Source organism: Sinocyclocheilus grahami, unplaced genomic scaffold (assembly GCF_001515645.1).
Source record: "Sinocyclocheilus grahami isolate Dianchi unplaced genomic scaffold, SAMN03320097.WGS_v1.1 scaffold624.1, whole genome shotgun sequence".
In the NCBI taxonomy this organism is placed as follows: Eukaryota; Metazoa; Chordata; class Actinopteri; order Cypriniformes; family Cyprinidae; genus Sinocyclocheilus; species Sinocyclocheilus grahami.
This window is the reverse complement of record NW_015505803.1, coordinates 196,401-212,309: the sequence shown is the minus strand read 5'-3', so window position 1 is coordinate 212,309 and position 15,909 is coordinate 196,401. Positions and strand designations below refer to the sequence as shown.

At 37.6% G+C, this 15,909-nt stretch overlaps 2 protein-coding genes across 5 annotated transcripts in view; both read left to right on the top strand.

Annotated features, from left to right (window-relative positions):
- The first annotated feature begins 2,357 nt into the window (after positions 1 to 2,357).
- On the top strand, positions 2,358 to 11,241 carry LOC107557926 (ATP-dependent (S)-NAD(P)H-hydrate dehydratase). 3 transcript variants are annotated; one of them, XM_016241512.1, is made up of 11 exons: positions 2,358 to 2,595; positions 2,726 to 3,145; positions 4,605 to 4,743; positions 5,443 to 5,488; positions 6,458 to 6,546; positions 6,751 to 6,860; positions 7,250 to 7,299; positions 7,490 to 7,594; positions 10,565 to 10,685; positions 10,776 to 10,896; positions 10,980 to 11,241. In XM_016241512.1, the coding sequence occupies exons 1-11, from the start codon at positions 2,361 to 2,363 to the stop codon at positions 11,128 to 11,130; spliced, it is 1,587 nt and encodes a 528-aa protein (XP_016096998.1). In that variant the 5' UTR covers positions 2,358 to 2,360; the 3' UTR covers positions 11,131 to 11,241. The 3 variants fall into 3 exon arrangements, with proteins under 3 accessions (XP_016096998.1, XP_016096996.1, XP_016096995.1); XM_016241510.1 differs by having other exon boundaries at positions 2,726 to 3,163; XM_016241509.1 differs by having other exon boundaries at positions 2,726 to 3,175.
- Positions 11,242 to 14,153: 2,912 nt separating this feature from the next.
- Positions 14,154 to 15,909, top strand: part of LOC107557924 (ankyrin repeat domain-containing protein 10-like) — a 27,685-nt gene continuing 25,929 nt past the window's right edge. For both annotated transcript variants that reach the window (XM_016241508.1, XM_016241507.1), the window contains exon 1: positions 14,154 to 14,918. In XM_016241508.1, the coding sequence (XP_016096994.1) occupies positions 14,724 to 14,918 (195 nt within the window). In that variant the 5' untranslated portion in view covers positions 14,154 to 14,723. The remainder of the gene's footprint in view (positions 14,919 to 15,909) is intronic.

Here is a 15,909-nt window from a genome sequence, read left to right as displayed (position 1 = left end):
GTGACTGAATTTTGTTGATGAAAATTATTTTGTTTTGTTTAAAAAAAAACATGTTGATATTGTTTGTATTAAAATTAAACTTTCTTTCTCCTTTCACATGTTCAAAGTTAAATAGAAATACTTAATACTGTAATACTTCTCACCTTCTCTTTAAAGGAATAACTACCATTTCGGTCCTTTAGTGTGACGTAATGTGTGACACACATAAAAGAACCACAGATTAGTTTTTTTTAATCTCTAAATATCTTTAAAAAACAGTTGAGTATTGCAGTAGGGGAGATATAATCATCATTCATCTTAAAATGGTATAATTTTCTGCAGTTTTGAATGGATGACAGCAAAGTTTGTCTTGTGGCCAAAGTTTGTCTTGAAAATGAAAAAAATTATGTTATTCATAATTTCATATGAAATAAATAACACTATATGTAAATTAGTGTCTTACAATTAAGATTACTCTCTCTCATGCTATTTGTATATTATTAAATGTTTTGCTATGTCACACCATAGGACAAATTTACTGTACAGTTCAGTAAAAATAAAAAAAAATAAAAAAAAACAGTGACAGATTTGACGAAGATGAAGTGACCCTTTATATTTTCTCAAACATCAGAATTCACACTACATAAATATATGTATTTCTTCTTCAAAAATGGTGTTTTACAAAAAAAGCTTTTTTTACTGCCTATTTGTCAACTACCCACAAACATTATATTTACACACAATATTATTTTCCTAAAAAAATATGTACTGTATAATCAAGTAAACCTACATTTCTTCAGTCCAGAAAATGTTCATCTTGAAAGATTAATAACAATATAAACATTAACAATATTCTAACATTATAAAATTAATTAGAGATTTCACAGCAAAAAGGCGTGTGTATTATGACCTGAAGGGGGAATTTTAAGATTATACTAGTCCGAGGGCAGAAGGCATGTAGAAGTTTTGATCATGTTGATAATTTATAAGGGCCTTAGAAATGTAATACAGTGTGCTTTATAGGGTTAAAGACATAGTGGAACATGAAAATGAAAATGAACTAACAAAAAATGTATGGAACTTTGACATGTCACTTTGCTCATATGATGACACTGCATGCTCAGTACTTCTTTCTTGGTAATTCAGGTTTTTCCACTAAACCCAAAGAGGATCACATTCGAAATTGAGAACAAAAAGTTTCATAACATCTTAATTTACCTGTGAATATCCCTCCTAGACCCCCACCCCTGAGAAACAACTGTGTGAGTGACCAGTAAAACCTTCAGTTTCCACACACCCACGCACAGATTCAACACATACTCATCTGACTTGCACACAAGCATGTGACTTTTTGCCTGTAGAGACAGCAAACAGCTCTACACGGGGTCATCTGTCATCTGAACGGAATAACATTTCACAGGAAATGACTGAGAAAGGACATCCTTTTTACATTATTAAATGCATGATTACCTCCAGTCTGACGGGCTCCGTACAAAGTTTGTCGAAATAAACCCCATTCGTGTGTGTGTGTGTGTGTGTGTGTGTTAGAAAACTCAATAGCAATTGTTCCCTGATACAGTTGGACACGACGCCGATGTTATAACTCCAGAAGTTTCCAGTCAGGTTTAACAGCAGCGCTGCTGTCCGATTCGTCAATGAATCGTTCTTTCGAGTCAAATCTTTTCTAAAGATTCGGTCAAGGACTTAATCCCTCCGAGCGATTTCTGAGCCAAAAGCCAACAGAACGTCGTTTTTTTTTTAAATGAATTGTATTATTGTTGAATGTAAATATTATAGTTATGACTTTTTATTTATTTATTTATCAGTTGAATAATGACTGCAACTGGGACACGCAAGAATACAATAAATATGCGTATTAATAAAACGTATATTTTAAAAGGTTTATTTGAACATTTAAAAGCAAGCTGAGATGTCCGAGATCATATAATGAGGTGATGGCTGTAAGAAATCACTGAATCACTTTAGTAACCTGTTCTTTGAAGTGAACTGTTCAAAAGAACCGATTCGCAGAAATGAATCAGAGTTCTTAGCCAACGGTGGTGGGCGGGGCAACTTTAACTTGAGTGCCAACGTCACAGGAAGTAAACAGGAAAGGCGGGGCTAAATAAATATCGCTAATATTGCCTTTTCTAATAGCGTTGTAACCAGTCTTCGCTTCAGTGAGTAGCATTGGCCTGGGTCTATTTCATGTCAAATATGGACTGGATGCCGCTTATGTCACCACGCATAGCAGAGCGTCAGCGGAAGTCTGATGATTATAGAGGACAAGTCTGATCGCGGGAAGTCGTGTAACACAGAGCTATACTCAGAATTAAATCTTGAACTTTGTTCCTATGATCTGACTGGATACTGACCACAAGATGTGCAAGTTCTACGACGAGATGGAGAGGATATTGAGCAATCGGTCCTTAGTAGAGAGCCAGGATATTGATAGTGTCGCTGTTGGGGGAGATGAAACGATGGATGAAGATGCTGAGAGTACTGAACTCTTGCAGGAGGCTCACATGGATGGCAGTGGTGAATGCTCCTTTATGGAGCATCCGGTCAAAACTGAGTACCCATCCTGCCCCATTCCGGTGACAGTGGGAGGCATGAGTATGTCAACTTATTCCGATCCGTCAGAAAGCAATGATCTGCCATCTTTAGCCTAATCGGTCTGGTTTCTTGTATGTATGTATGTGTGTGTGTGTGTGCGTGTTAATATTTGTGCGTTCTTCTCTTAAAGGTTCGTATCCAACCAAACAGAGCAGCCTGACGAAGACCAACTCGCCGGCAGCCACGTCCAGCAGGCCACGGAGAAGCAAGAAGCGCTTCGCGAACATGTCGCTGGAGAAGCTGATGGAGAAGTTCTTGGAGCAGAGCATGGAAGCAGAAGACAACTTCTACAGGCTCGAGGAGCAGCGTCTTCAGGCCGAGGATAAACGCAGGGAGGAGGAACATTCCAGAGAGTTGCAGATGCTACAGATGTTGGGCCAGATTTTCGCTGGCATTCGCGCACCCTCTCCTGCACCGCAGGCCACTCCGCAGCCCTCTTGTATCCCTCAGACTAAGCCCGCCGTACCCCCCACGCGCCCCCCTTTTGGGAATGGTAACCATCCGCCTGCCTTGACCGAGTTTGCCAGCCACAGCCAACCAGCTGGCCCAGGTCTGCTCATGGAAGAGGGTGACGCTCAATGTTCGTGTAGAGTTGCCATTTATTTTGAATTGCCATTTGTTACACAGTCATAAAGCGGCGATAAACACAATGTTTTACTGCTAAAGTCCCATGAAAAAGAATAGATCTCCCAAATATGGAAATTCTGGTGTTATTATTATTATTATCATTATTTTGGTTGAACACAGAGCGATTTGAAAGAATTTTGAAGTAGGTATTTTGGTCCTTGTACATTGGGTTCATTCGTTTTTTGATTTATATGTATGCATTGGGCAGACGTTTTTATCCAAAATGACTCAAATCGCATTTGAAGAACACCTTTACATTTTTACTAGCGCTTGGGAATCTCTGAGAATCAAACCCAGGACCTTGGCATTGCTAGCACCACACTCTACTGTTTCAGCTGCAGGAAAGTTTCTTTATTAAATATTTAAAGCAGAAAAATGTAGATACGCATCTTGATTATTAGATTTCGATATGTGTCCAGGCATGACACGCCCCCTTTCCGCTGATTGGTCAACCAAAGATGAGTGTGCTCCATCAACAGAATATTAATCACACACTGCTGTAGTTGTACAGATTTTTCAAGTGTTTATTGCAACTACATTTTGTCTCTTTCTCTCATCAAACAACTGGACTAAGAAATGCTTTGACCTAGTATTACCTGAATATTCAAGGTATTTATGCATATTCGACCTCTTCACATAATGAAAAATCAAGTCCGTTATTTTTTAATAAATGAAGAAGGCATTGTTTTCTACTTTTTCCTCCTCTTAATATTACATTGAAAAGGGAATGAACTCAATGTACACTGATCTATTTTACATACAATGACGATGCTATATCGTGACCGAAAAGGCTCCAAAACCATAAAATGGGTCCGTACAGACATATTCCAAATCTTATAAAGCAAAGTTATAGCTTTATGTGGAATAAACTAATATTTTAGTCATTATTCACTGATAATCCTCCCTAGTGCTTAAGCTCTGAAATACAGTTTGTGTTTACATTCAGACTTGAGAATGTATGAGAACAGAGTGAGAATTCGGAGCTACAGCAAAGAGACAGATTTTTGGTGAAGAAAAGCCTGAATTTCAAGCTCAAATGGCTTCAAATGGCTCTCCGATATAGAGCTCAAGTTATATGGGCTTATCATTCTTTTGGGCCTTATGGAGCTTCACAGATTTTCTAACTATGAACTGTTGGATGGAAAAGAACTGAAAAGATTTTAAAAAAATATTCTCTCTTCACAAAATTTGAATTGATATAAGTATAAATTATGTGAAAATGATGACAATTTTCATTTTGGTTGAAACCGTTTTTTTTTTTTTTTTTTTTTGTATAAGTACAAACCTTTTAAAATTACTAGTCTAATCCCAATGCATGGAACTGAAGTAAGCTGGTCTGGTTTGGGATGCATTTAATTATTGTTACTATATTCTTGTCTCAGTCATAGAGCGCTCTTTCTCTCTGGGAACGGCAGCAATGGACAATGTCATTCCTCTTTTAAGAAACACAATTCCTCCACTTACGTCCAAAAAACACAAGGGTCAGGACGGACGCATTGGAATCATTGGGGGATGTCAAGAGTAAGTGCTGCACAGATCTTTCTCAGGGCTATACACTTACTAAATTACTATAAGCAGCTGTGGTGAAGCTTCAGTGGGTTCTGCACATGCATGGCCGACTAATCGGATTAAACCTTTTTAAAAAAGATATTTGGGGAAAATGATCAGACTTTCTATTAGGTAGCCTTAACTACTATGTACTAACATTAAATACTAAGACTTTTTTGTTTTAACAAAAAAACACAAAGACTATGATTTACTGTGTAACTATGTGTTGTTCTGAAAATGTTCCACTTTTTTTGTTAATACTTTTAGGGTATAGTTAGGATTATATGGGTTAAAGTTTGGGAAAAGGGTTCGGGTTATAGTTGTGGGTAAAGTTAACAGTGGACTATAAATGTGAAAAGTACCTCAAATATAATTCCAATGCACCGACATGTATGTACATAAGTATATTGTTTCAAATGGTTAAGTATAAGGCTATCTAATGTAAAGTGTGACCAGGGGAATAAATACAAAATTATAGGGCATTTTTCATATATTTCCTCTTTTTCGGAGCTGTTCTGTTTAGACTGTGTACTTTCTAGAGCTTTTTCACTTTCAACCACATACCATCAAGGCATGCTCTGCCACAACAGCATTTTATTAGGTGTTACTGTTTATTCTGTCTGTATGTGAATTTGCTTGGTGAAACTTACATTTTTGCACTGTTCTTGCTAGGTACACAGGAGCACCTTTCTTTGCAGCGATCTCGGCTTTAAAAGTTGTAAGTATTCTGTTAAAAATTCAGTCCATTTTTTTTTTTCTCATCTGCATTTTGTCTTTTCATAGTTTAGCGAGATACACAGAGTGAATTGTCTTAATGATCCATGAGTGGATTTTGACTCATATTTATCAAAGATCATGAACAAAAAATGTATCCTCAAATATATTATGCAGCATTAATATTATGTTTTTAGCATTGGTAATAATAAATGTTTCTTGAGCACCACATCAACATATTAAAATGATTTCTGAAGGATCATGTGACACTGAAGATTGGAGAAATGGCCATCACAGTATTCATTTTGTATTCATTTTAAAGGGTTAGTTCACTCCAAAATTAAAATTTTGTCATTAATTACTCACCCTCATTTCGTTGTAAACACATAAGACCTTTGTTTTAACATTAGTCTCCAAAATGACGGAAGATAGTAACTCGTGAGAGAAGCATTGTTGAATAAAGTTGTTATTTTTGTTTTTTTGCTTACAAAAAGTATTTTCGCAAAATTGAAGTTCAAAACTGACGTCACATGGACTATTTTACCGATGTACGTTTCTGGACCTGGGAACATTACAGTTGCGTTGCTGTCTATGCAGGGTCAGAAAGCTCTCAGACTCAGATTCCATCAAAAATATCTTAATTTGTGTTCTGAAGATGAACAAAGGTCTTGCGGGTTTGGAACGACATGAGGGTGAGTAATTAATTACAGAATTTTCAATTTTGGGTGTGCTAAATTGTATTAATATTTTACAATATAACTTTTTACTGTATTTTTCATCAAATAAATGCAGCCAAAAACCTTACGGAGCCCAACATTTTGAACAGTGTATTTGCATAAAATTGAAAAAATAAATAAAGAAATGTGCATTGACCTTTTGAGCTGGCAAAATGGGAGCTGAAATATGCTCAAATGCTGAAATATTGGCAGATATGTCAGTCTATTACCTTCTAGTCATCCTGCCTGTTTTCCAGGGAGCCGATCTGTCTCATGTGTTCTGCACCAAAGATGCAGCTCCAGTCATCAAGTCCTACAGTCCTGAACTCATTGTCCATCCAGTGCTGTAAGCAGGAACTCTTTTTAGACATAATCCTTGATTGCAAGTGAATTTTATGAAATATCTCTGGTGGCCAACAGAAGAGTTTCTGACAAGTAATTTGTTATGGATCTCCAGGGATATTTGATTCAATCCTTTTTGCCAGCTGAATCGCATTTGGTTTATTGTCATGTCGAGCGAGATTTGAGCATGATGGTGCTGTTTCTCCAGAGACAGTCCCAATGCTGTGGAGGAGATCGAGAAATGGCTGCCCAGGCTTCACAGTCTGGTTGTGGGACCAGGTCTGGGGAGGGAGGATATGCTTCTGAAGAATGCTAAGGCAAGAGAAATGATACCATAAAAAAAGTCTTATGACATTTGTGTGGCAATTTAGTTGTTAATATGAAACACATAGCATTAATATCTTTTCTTTTTAAAAAGGTAAATTCTATCTGATTCCCTTTCATAGTACCAACCACAAACTTTGATAAAGCTCTTGTTTTAAAAGGCTTATGCTTAAATACTTAAATCATTTGTTGCAAAGTTTTGTAGACCGTTATAATAATTTTGTAAGTTGATCACTGCACAACATTTGTCATGTCTCAGTTTGTTATTTTACAGTTTTATTGACTTTTGTTTTTGTAAAATGTGGAAAATAAGTAGGTGTGTCCACGTTCAATGCACACAGACTGAAGTAGTTTAAGTCTTTGGTTCTTTTAATTGTGATGATAGATTATTGAGAGGTCAAAACTCAGAGGAATACCAATCATCATTGATGCTGTGAGCTCAGAAATGGCTTTTTATATATTATGGTATTAGTGATGTGTTGCATATTGTCTGAAATGATGTAAAAGCATGATCTTGAACCAACATCAATGTTTTTCTGAATTAGCAGGCTAGGGATTTGCTGGATAAAATACTCACTTTATGCATGTATGCATTGCACATTCACATTTGTGTTTCTTTACAGGATGGGCTTTGGTTAGTCGCAAAAGAACCCTCAGTCATTCAGGGATATCAGAGAGGAATCCTCACACCCAACTTTATGGAGTTTACCCGTCTGTATGAGGCCATGGTGAGTTTTGAATGTAGTAATATAATGTCTATGTAGCTGAGCAGGTTTCTTTTGTATGTAATATTGAAGGCTCTTTTTACATCTGGTATTGACATTCATCTCATCTTATCAGACTATAACGATACTTTGCCTGGTATTGTATGCAGCTCAAATGTGTCTCATATGCTCACTTGTGATCAGATCACCTGACATAGATGATATTACCATGCATAAACTGAGCCTTTGTTTTTACAACATTGCTTTCACTGCATGCCTGGTTCCAGAATCAGATAACAAGAGGTGCTTCTGAAATTAGTGAGGGTGCTTTAGTAAAGTGTAGATGTAATGAACCTAAGGAACAGCTCCTAAGCACCACCTTAACAAGAATAACAAGATACACTCAAGGGATTATACGTTTTGCAAGTCATTATTTTTACACAACAGCATTTCTAAAATACTCTGGAGGGCATAAATGAGTTGCTGACTCATAATACACAGTTGACACAATATAAAACCACAATATAAATGTTTTTCTATTAATTTCTTAGTGTAATTTTATGTTAATTAATACACATCTATTTTGACTTTATCCTAACCATTGCTATTGTTACCATTATGTCAATCACTGAAACTTCAGAAGTGATCCCACATTTAAATGCTGCTGTCACTCCTGGCATTTTGTAGGCATTGTGTACATCACATGTACATGACTGTTGGTCCTCTTAGCAGCATAAAAACTATTCAGTTTTTACTATTCAACTATTCAGAGATCAGTTGCTCAAGTCTACTTTATCAACACTGCAAATATGCATTGCTCTCCAGATGTGCTGTTATTACAGTTTCAGTTGAGGGTGCTTATCACCTCTAGTAACCCCGTAGAACTGGGCCTGTTTCACTGTTATGCACTTTCTACACCAGGGGTGTTCAGTCCTGTTCCTGGAGGACCAATGTCCTGCAGAGTTTAACTCTAGCCATCTCCAACTGCTGGAAGTTCTTAGTGAGTCTGAAAGCCTTGATTAACTGGTTCAGGTGTGTTTAATTGGGGTTGGAGAGTGTTATCACTATGTCGGAGACACGCTAGCTTTCCCAAGGCAGACGAACTTAGTGGTTACAATCATCCGGGTTTAAATCGAGTTCAAAATGAATTGATTTTGATGCAATATTAACACTGAAGCTCGCAGGCGGCTATGGTAAGGGGCATGACACTTCCCGACCAGGCGCCGAGTGCTGCCAATCACAACACACACTGGCCCAGCTAACCAACCACAGCACACACTGGCCCAGCTAACCAATCACAGCACACACTGGCCCAGCTAACCAATCACAGCACACACTGACCCAGCTAACCAATCACAGCACACACTGACCCAGCTAACCAATCACAACACACACTGGCCCAGCTAACCAATCACAGCACATTTCGTATTTCAGAAGGCAGGCCTTCATTTGATACAGGAACTATTCGAGCCGTTCATGCCAGACTGGGGAGGGAGGTGTTGTAATAATGTAAAATATGTGGAAAAATAATGTTTTTCGAATAACCTAGTATGAGAGCCTGTTCTAGTACACCCCCAAAACAAGACTTTGTAAACGAGCATAATAGGACCCCTTTAAGTTGGAGAATTTTGCAAATTTTCCAAGTTGGAATTTACAGGAATTAAAAAGAATTAATCTTACAAACTGTATAATATACAAACAGAAATATAAAAAAATCCCTTTAAAAAGTTGGTGCACGTGGTATTGTTCTGTAGAATAAGATTAGAAGAAAAGCTTGTAAAAAAACACCAATGAAATGCCATGCACAGATATATAAATAGTTAGCTGGAATGGTAAAAATGTTTACAATTGATGCTGGGCAATTAATAATATTAACATTAATAAAAGTAGGCTAGATATACAGAGGAACACTCAACATTTCAGCATGCCAAATCAAACTATAACCTACAACTGCATCCCAAATGATGCACTATACACTATGCACTTATACACTTTGTGCACTTTTATGTAATCAACCATGTAGTGTATGAATTATTTAAGGTCATTATGTAATTAATAATCAGAGTGTGATAGCCCCTCCCCCTTCGCTACTTGGTTAAAGCTGCGACAGTTGAGTGCATAAAGTGTCCAACATTCCACACTTCGTTTTTTGGTTAAGTGCATCATCCGGGTATTTAAAGTGCACTTTTTCTTTTTGGAATTTCCAGTGTGAACACACTATTTATACTACAGAACACCATAGAATAGTGCATAAGTGCGCGATTTGGGACACACCTTATGTTCTTGTATGATAACAGAAAACTGGCTAGCAGAAGAAACAGCGTTACAGTTGAACTAGGTTTAGCACATCTCATTTTCTGGCTAGTTAGCTGCTGTTTGATTTAGAATTTGTTAGTTAAACTTTAATAGATCAAATATATTTACTTTAGTACTATCATCAAAACTTACTTGAGTTTTGACTTCAGTAGTCCTGCTGTAGTGTGCAGATTCTAGAAATTATTTGTTTATGTGAGGAATGTGCAGGGTAGAAGTTCAACTGAATTTGCATTAAATCTGGTCATTTTAACCAAGGCTATGCTGCTTTTTTTTACTACAGTACATGTTAGATTAGTTCCCTAATCTGTAATTTTGCAGTTTCCAGTTTATTTCCATGCATTCCTATATATTCCTGTTCATTTCCATATATACCCGATGATTCCCTTGTAAAGTTTTCAACTTTAAACATTTCCGGAATTTTGCAACCTTAAAATTATTTCAATGTACTTGTATTAAGAAATTTTAATTAAAATTCCAAAAAACAAAAAGATGATGTTCAACATTTTGAATATTGTCTTGGATAAAGGGTGGCCTTGGAGTCAAAAAAAAGTTGAGAACCACTGTCCTAGAAAATTCCTTGTTTTGCCGTTTTAAAAAATCAAAACAATTACAAAAACCTTAACAGACACCTAATACATACAATTGAAGTATACATGCTAAATCAAACTTTGATTTCAGCATCATGAACCTCTGGACCGCACCGACCACAAGAGAAGTGCTCAGCAACTCGCCATCGCCATGGGCCACCTTACCTTGGTTTTGAAGGGGGAGGAGGACATTATTACTGACGGAAAGAACAGTTAGTGATGTTCTCCAAACATTCAGACTTCATAAGGTTCCGGTGCACAGTTTTCTGTCTCTAACATATTGCTTGTCTATCTGCTCTCAGTGCTGACCTGTACTCAAGAGGGCAGTGGGCGGCGGTGTGGAGGACAGGGAGATCTGCTCTCGGGTTCCTTAGGAGTCTTTGCCCATTGGGCGTTCAGCTCACCTCCAGATGCAACTAAAGGGTAAGTGGCTCCATTATCAGTAGTTATTTAATGTGTCATTGCACATCACTTTCAGATTAATAGTAAATGTTCCTTTTTTCCAGCATGAATCCTTCACTGGTAGCTGCATTCGGTGCTACTTCTCTGACAAGGCAATGTAATCGCCAGGCCTTCCACAAACACAGCAGGTCTACCACCACCTCTGACATGATCCAGGAGATAAGCTGTGCTTTCAAGAAGTTGTTTGAAAGCTAAACTACATGTGTATCCATTATGTTTCATGGTCATTATTAAGACTAAGGCCCAATCCCAATTCTATTTTATACCCCTTCCCCTTCCCCTTCCCCTTCCCCTTCCCCTACCCCTCCGCCTACCCCTTCCCCTTGTCTCTTGAAACAGAGTGTCAAGGGGTAGGGGTGAAAATGTTCCCCTAAGAATTGGGACACCACTACTATGCCGTCACACGTCGTCTAGCACCTACAATACACACACCTATACTGGTGTGCTGGTGTGCATTAGAGCCTTTAATTACCGTTCTGTATTAATGCGCTGCTTACTTACACGCACACACACACACACACACACACACACATAAGATATCGCGCAGCTCACACATCCAGGCGCAAAGAACCTTGTCAACGCTGCCCCACGACTTTTATTAATAACAGTTTAAATACTGAATCGCTACATTATATTTTCCAGCAACAAGAGGATAAAATCACTGTTTTTTAAGTAAACTCACTCTAAAAAGAGAAACGCACAGACGTGCACACACACAACTTTCATATCTCTCTCTCTCGAATTGATAATATTTGAGAAAAGGGTTTAGCGATTTCTAATTATTGGGGGGACTAGCCCCCCTCAATGTCTATGGTGGTTATCGCCCTGATCAGACATGAACATATGTTGTGGCACTATCGTGCAGTCTATAATGATATGATGTTATTTAGCAAATATTAGCGATTTTTTGCAAACATTTGTTTGAGTAACATGACCGTAAATATGAACTCACGATTGAATGTAACATAAAACGAATGATTACTTTTCGTTAAAATCTTTATTAATGCCAAAAATGCTTACATTTATGTGTCTTTTTGTTCGCTCGGGCAGCCATGTTGCCGCTGAAGCCGGTTTACGCTGAGGTAATTCATACCCCTTCGTTTGAAGTGTGGTCCCTAAAAATCTTCGTTTGAAGGGCTGTCTGGCCCTACCCCTACCCCTCCAACCAAAAGAGAATGGAGACACCCCTACCCCTTCACGTGAACATGCAAAATGGAGAGATAGGGGAAAGGGGAAGGGCTAAGGGGTAGACAGTGTTGGGGGTAACGCATTACAAGTAACGCGAGTTACGTAATCCGATTACTTTTTTCAAGTAACTAGTAAAGTAATGCATTACTTTTTCATTTACAAGAGAGTTACTTTTTCAAATAAGTAACGCAAGTTACTTTTTTTTTTCCAATGTATTGATTGACAGCTCTCCTGTCCCCATGTCGAGAGAAATCAGAAGATGTTACTGTAGTTCTAAAATAAATATGAATATGCATTAATTCATCTCACTCACGAAAAAAAAATACAGATTCAGTATTCCTCAAAATGAATAAAAATAATGCAACTCAGAATATGACGCAAACCTGCAATAATTAAATGTTAAACAACACAAATATCCTTTATGTATTTAATCCCATTCTATTAACCAATGTCTTTGCTTCTGACCTTCGATGATCCAGTTCAACCGTACTAATAAGCAGAAATGACTCTATACAAACATTTGTGTCTTTTTTTATTGCTGAAGTGTGTTGAAATTTCTTCTTCTGCATTCTACTGTACGGACGTAAATGTACTTTCCCTTCAGCCTGAGGCTTATTCATTTCACTTTTGGTGTGAAAAGGCTTTTATATTTGCCAAAAATATAACTTTTTTTATTTTAAAAACAAACAAGCAAGCCCTGTAAAGATTTAAAAAGAAACGCAAAAGTAACTTAACGCGTTACTTTTCATAAAAAGTAACTAAGTAACGTAATTAGTTACTTTTTTATGGAGTAACGCAATATTGTAATGCATTACTTTTAAAAGTAACTTTCCCCAACACTGGGGGTAGAATTGGGATTGGGCCTAAAGGTCTGTGTCGCAATGCTACTCATATTAAATAAAAGTGAAGTACATTGTTGGGCACCTTTTTTCCTTTTTATTTTAAAGTGCCTCTTTGTAGTTCTGCAATACAGTTTCAACTACTTCTCCACTTTCATGTGTGTGGTGGTGGCCCTCTAGAAACGTCATACTTTTTTTAAAACCTATGTCTTTAGATGTGTGTGTTATGTTTGCGAGTGTTTAGATTTGTATCTGATAACCCACCAAGAGATAACACTGTCCCTTTATGAATGAATTGCTGTCTTACTACTTGCTGCAATTTATTTATTGGTCTGCTTGAAAATGTTCACTTTCAAGTATTGGAACAAATGCTCTACCTTTATAGTGGATGTTCTCCTTGCATTAAGCTGTTTAACACCTTAGTTTCTGTCAATAACTCACAATCCCTATTTAGTATGTGGGACAAAATACAAATAATTGAAAGTGGCTGTCACTTTTAGATATAGTTTGCTATCATACGTATTAAACTAACATGAAATTTTTACTTATAACTGTTTTTGTTTTGTATTATTCACTCTGTGTAAATACATGAATGTGTCTGGACTTGGTTTGGGTTGGTGAGATGGTTAGTGGTTTGGCAAGAGGTTTATTTTTTTTAATCAAATGGGGAAGAAACTTGCAAAAGGTGTTCCATTTTTAAAGAGTTTCTGTTAGTACTCATCTTCGTACTGTTTAATAGCGTCTTTTTTTACTTCATACCTCCTTTGCCAAACACTTGTTAAAAAATGCATGCAAATACCTTTACATAATACAAAATGAGTCAATCTGCAACAGCAGCTTAGTATGACAATCCCTGAAAAGTGTATTCATTCTTAATAGCTCAAACGTTCTTTGTATGTTTTAATATAGGAGAGCCTTTGTGGTATTGTAATAATAATAGCCAATGTTGGGCTCATTACTCAAAACAATTAGCATGTGACATGGATGTTTGTCATCCTTTCTCCCGACGAAATTAAAATAATAGCTGTATTTCCAGCCGCTATATGAAGTTGATTGAATTTGATTTTAATGATTGAATTTTAAATCATTAGCAATTGTGACAAAATTACCCTTTTTTTGGATTGTAACTGTAATATTATTACTTGCATTTAAATACACAACTAGTAACCAGGGAAAGTAATATTATTACTGTACGTTAATGTCTTACTAGTAAGTAGTTACTGCCCAACACTAATAATAGTTAAATATCCCAGAGATAGTAAGAGATGTAATCGCCCTTTTTTCCACCAAAATAGGAGAACATCATAACCATGTTGCATAGAGTCAGATATAAGAATATTTTAAATATGTATACTTCCTCATCTGACGTTCTTGTTTTGGTACTGTTCACATGTTCTTCACCACGCCGCGTTCAGATATAGCTTGTGCGCATGCGTGACTCCGTTTCTGGTTTTGTGCTGCGTGTATTGTGTAGTAGCCAGGCATGCGCAGTGTCGGTTTCAAGTCATCCGTTTCGGGATTTGGGGTACAGTCATGCGTAGCTCCAGTCCTGATTCTCAACTGATCCGTTTTGGGGTTTGTATGTTCTTGTGAAGATTGGTTCCGCGCGCAAGTGCGATGTGCGTCTCGCCTCGCCTCGCCTTCTTAAGCGCTTTGTTTGGGCGGTGCGCTTAACGAGAGCAGACATCGAGAAGTCCACCATTTTTGTGACGATTTTTATTTCCACGTATTTATAAGCGCGAGGGTTTGTGTATTGCACTAATGTCTATGTCACTAATGGAGTCTGGGTTTTCCAGCGAGGAGGTGCTGAATGTCCGCTTCCCTCTTCACCGCGCCTGCAGAGATGGAGATGTGGGCGCGCTGTGTCTGCTCCTCCAGTGCGGCGCAGAGCAGCTGGCCGTGGAGGACTCTTTCTACGGGTGGACTCCTCTACACTGGGCTGCACACTTCGGCAAGGTACATAATCACGTTCATTTATGAGCAGCATACCCGGATACAGCGTGCAACAAAATGCATACTTGATTAAACCATTATTTGTTACTCTTCTTAATAAAATGCAATGTATTGCATCTTTCATTTATTCATGCGTTGTAAAGTTATTCGTGAATGATTCTCAAACCGCATCAGAAGATGATAATGGGATCGTGCAAATGTCATCCGGCTTGTGTTGACGATCCAACGTTAGTTGAACGTTGCGCGTAACGTTACATTCAGTGATGAACTGCGACACTTTGGCTTGATCTTTCCGTTTCAATTGTTTTCTTCATTTTCTTGTTTTAAACAAACGTGTCTTGTGATTATTAATCCGTGTTGGTTGTAAAAGAGCAAAACCGAAACGAAGACAATTAGGAATTTTACGAGTCCGTTTTCGAGAGGAAATATTTTTGGAAAGAAATGCAGTTGTATTGATGTCGATTGATGAATTGATTTTCAACACAACTGATATATATATATAATACGTCATAAATTAACTAGGCTAAATGCAACGAATGAGTGTTACACTTTTTAGTGACTTAGTTAAAGGGGTCATATGATGCGATTTCAAGTTTTCCTTTCTCTTTGGAGTATTACAAGCTGATTGTGCATAGATAAGATCCCTGAAGTTGCAAAGACTAAAGTCTCAAAACCAAAGAGATATTCTTTATCAAAGTTAAGATTCTGCCACGCCCCCCTAAAACGGCTCGTTCTAACACGCCCCCACATATCTACCTCACTATGTGGAAATATTTGCATAATGAGGCCCAAATGTACACGCAAAGAAAGAAGGCGTGGTTTCAGTAACTGCAGTTAGTGTTGAAGCAGTCATGTCAGGGAGACGCTGTGTGTTTCTAGGCGAAAGCAAAAGCACTTTATTTGGCCTTCCGAAAGTAGATGCATTTAGGAATCTTTAAGATGACTTACAACAGAACAGCAATGCATTTTATGGACGACCGTTTCGTGAACCTAG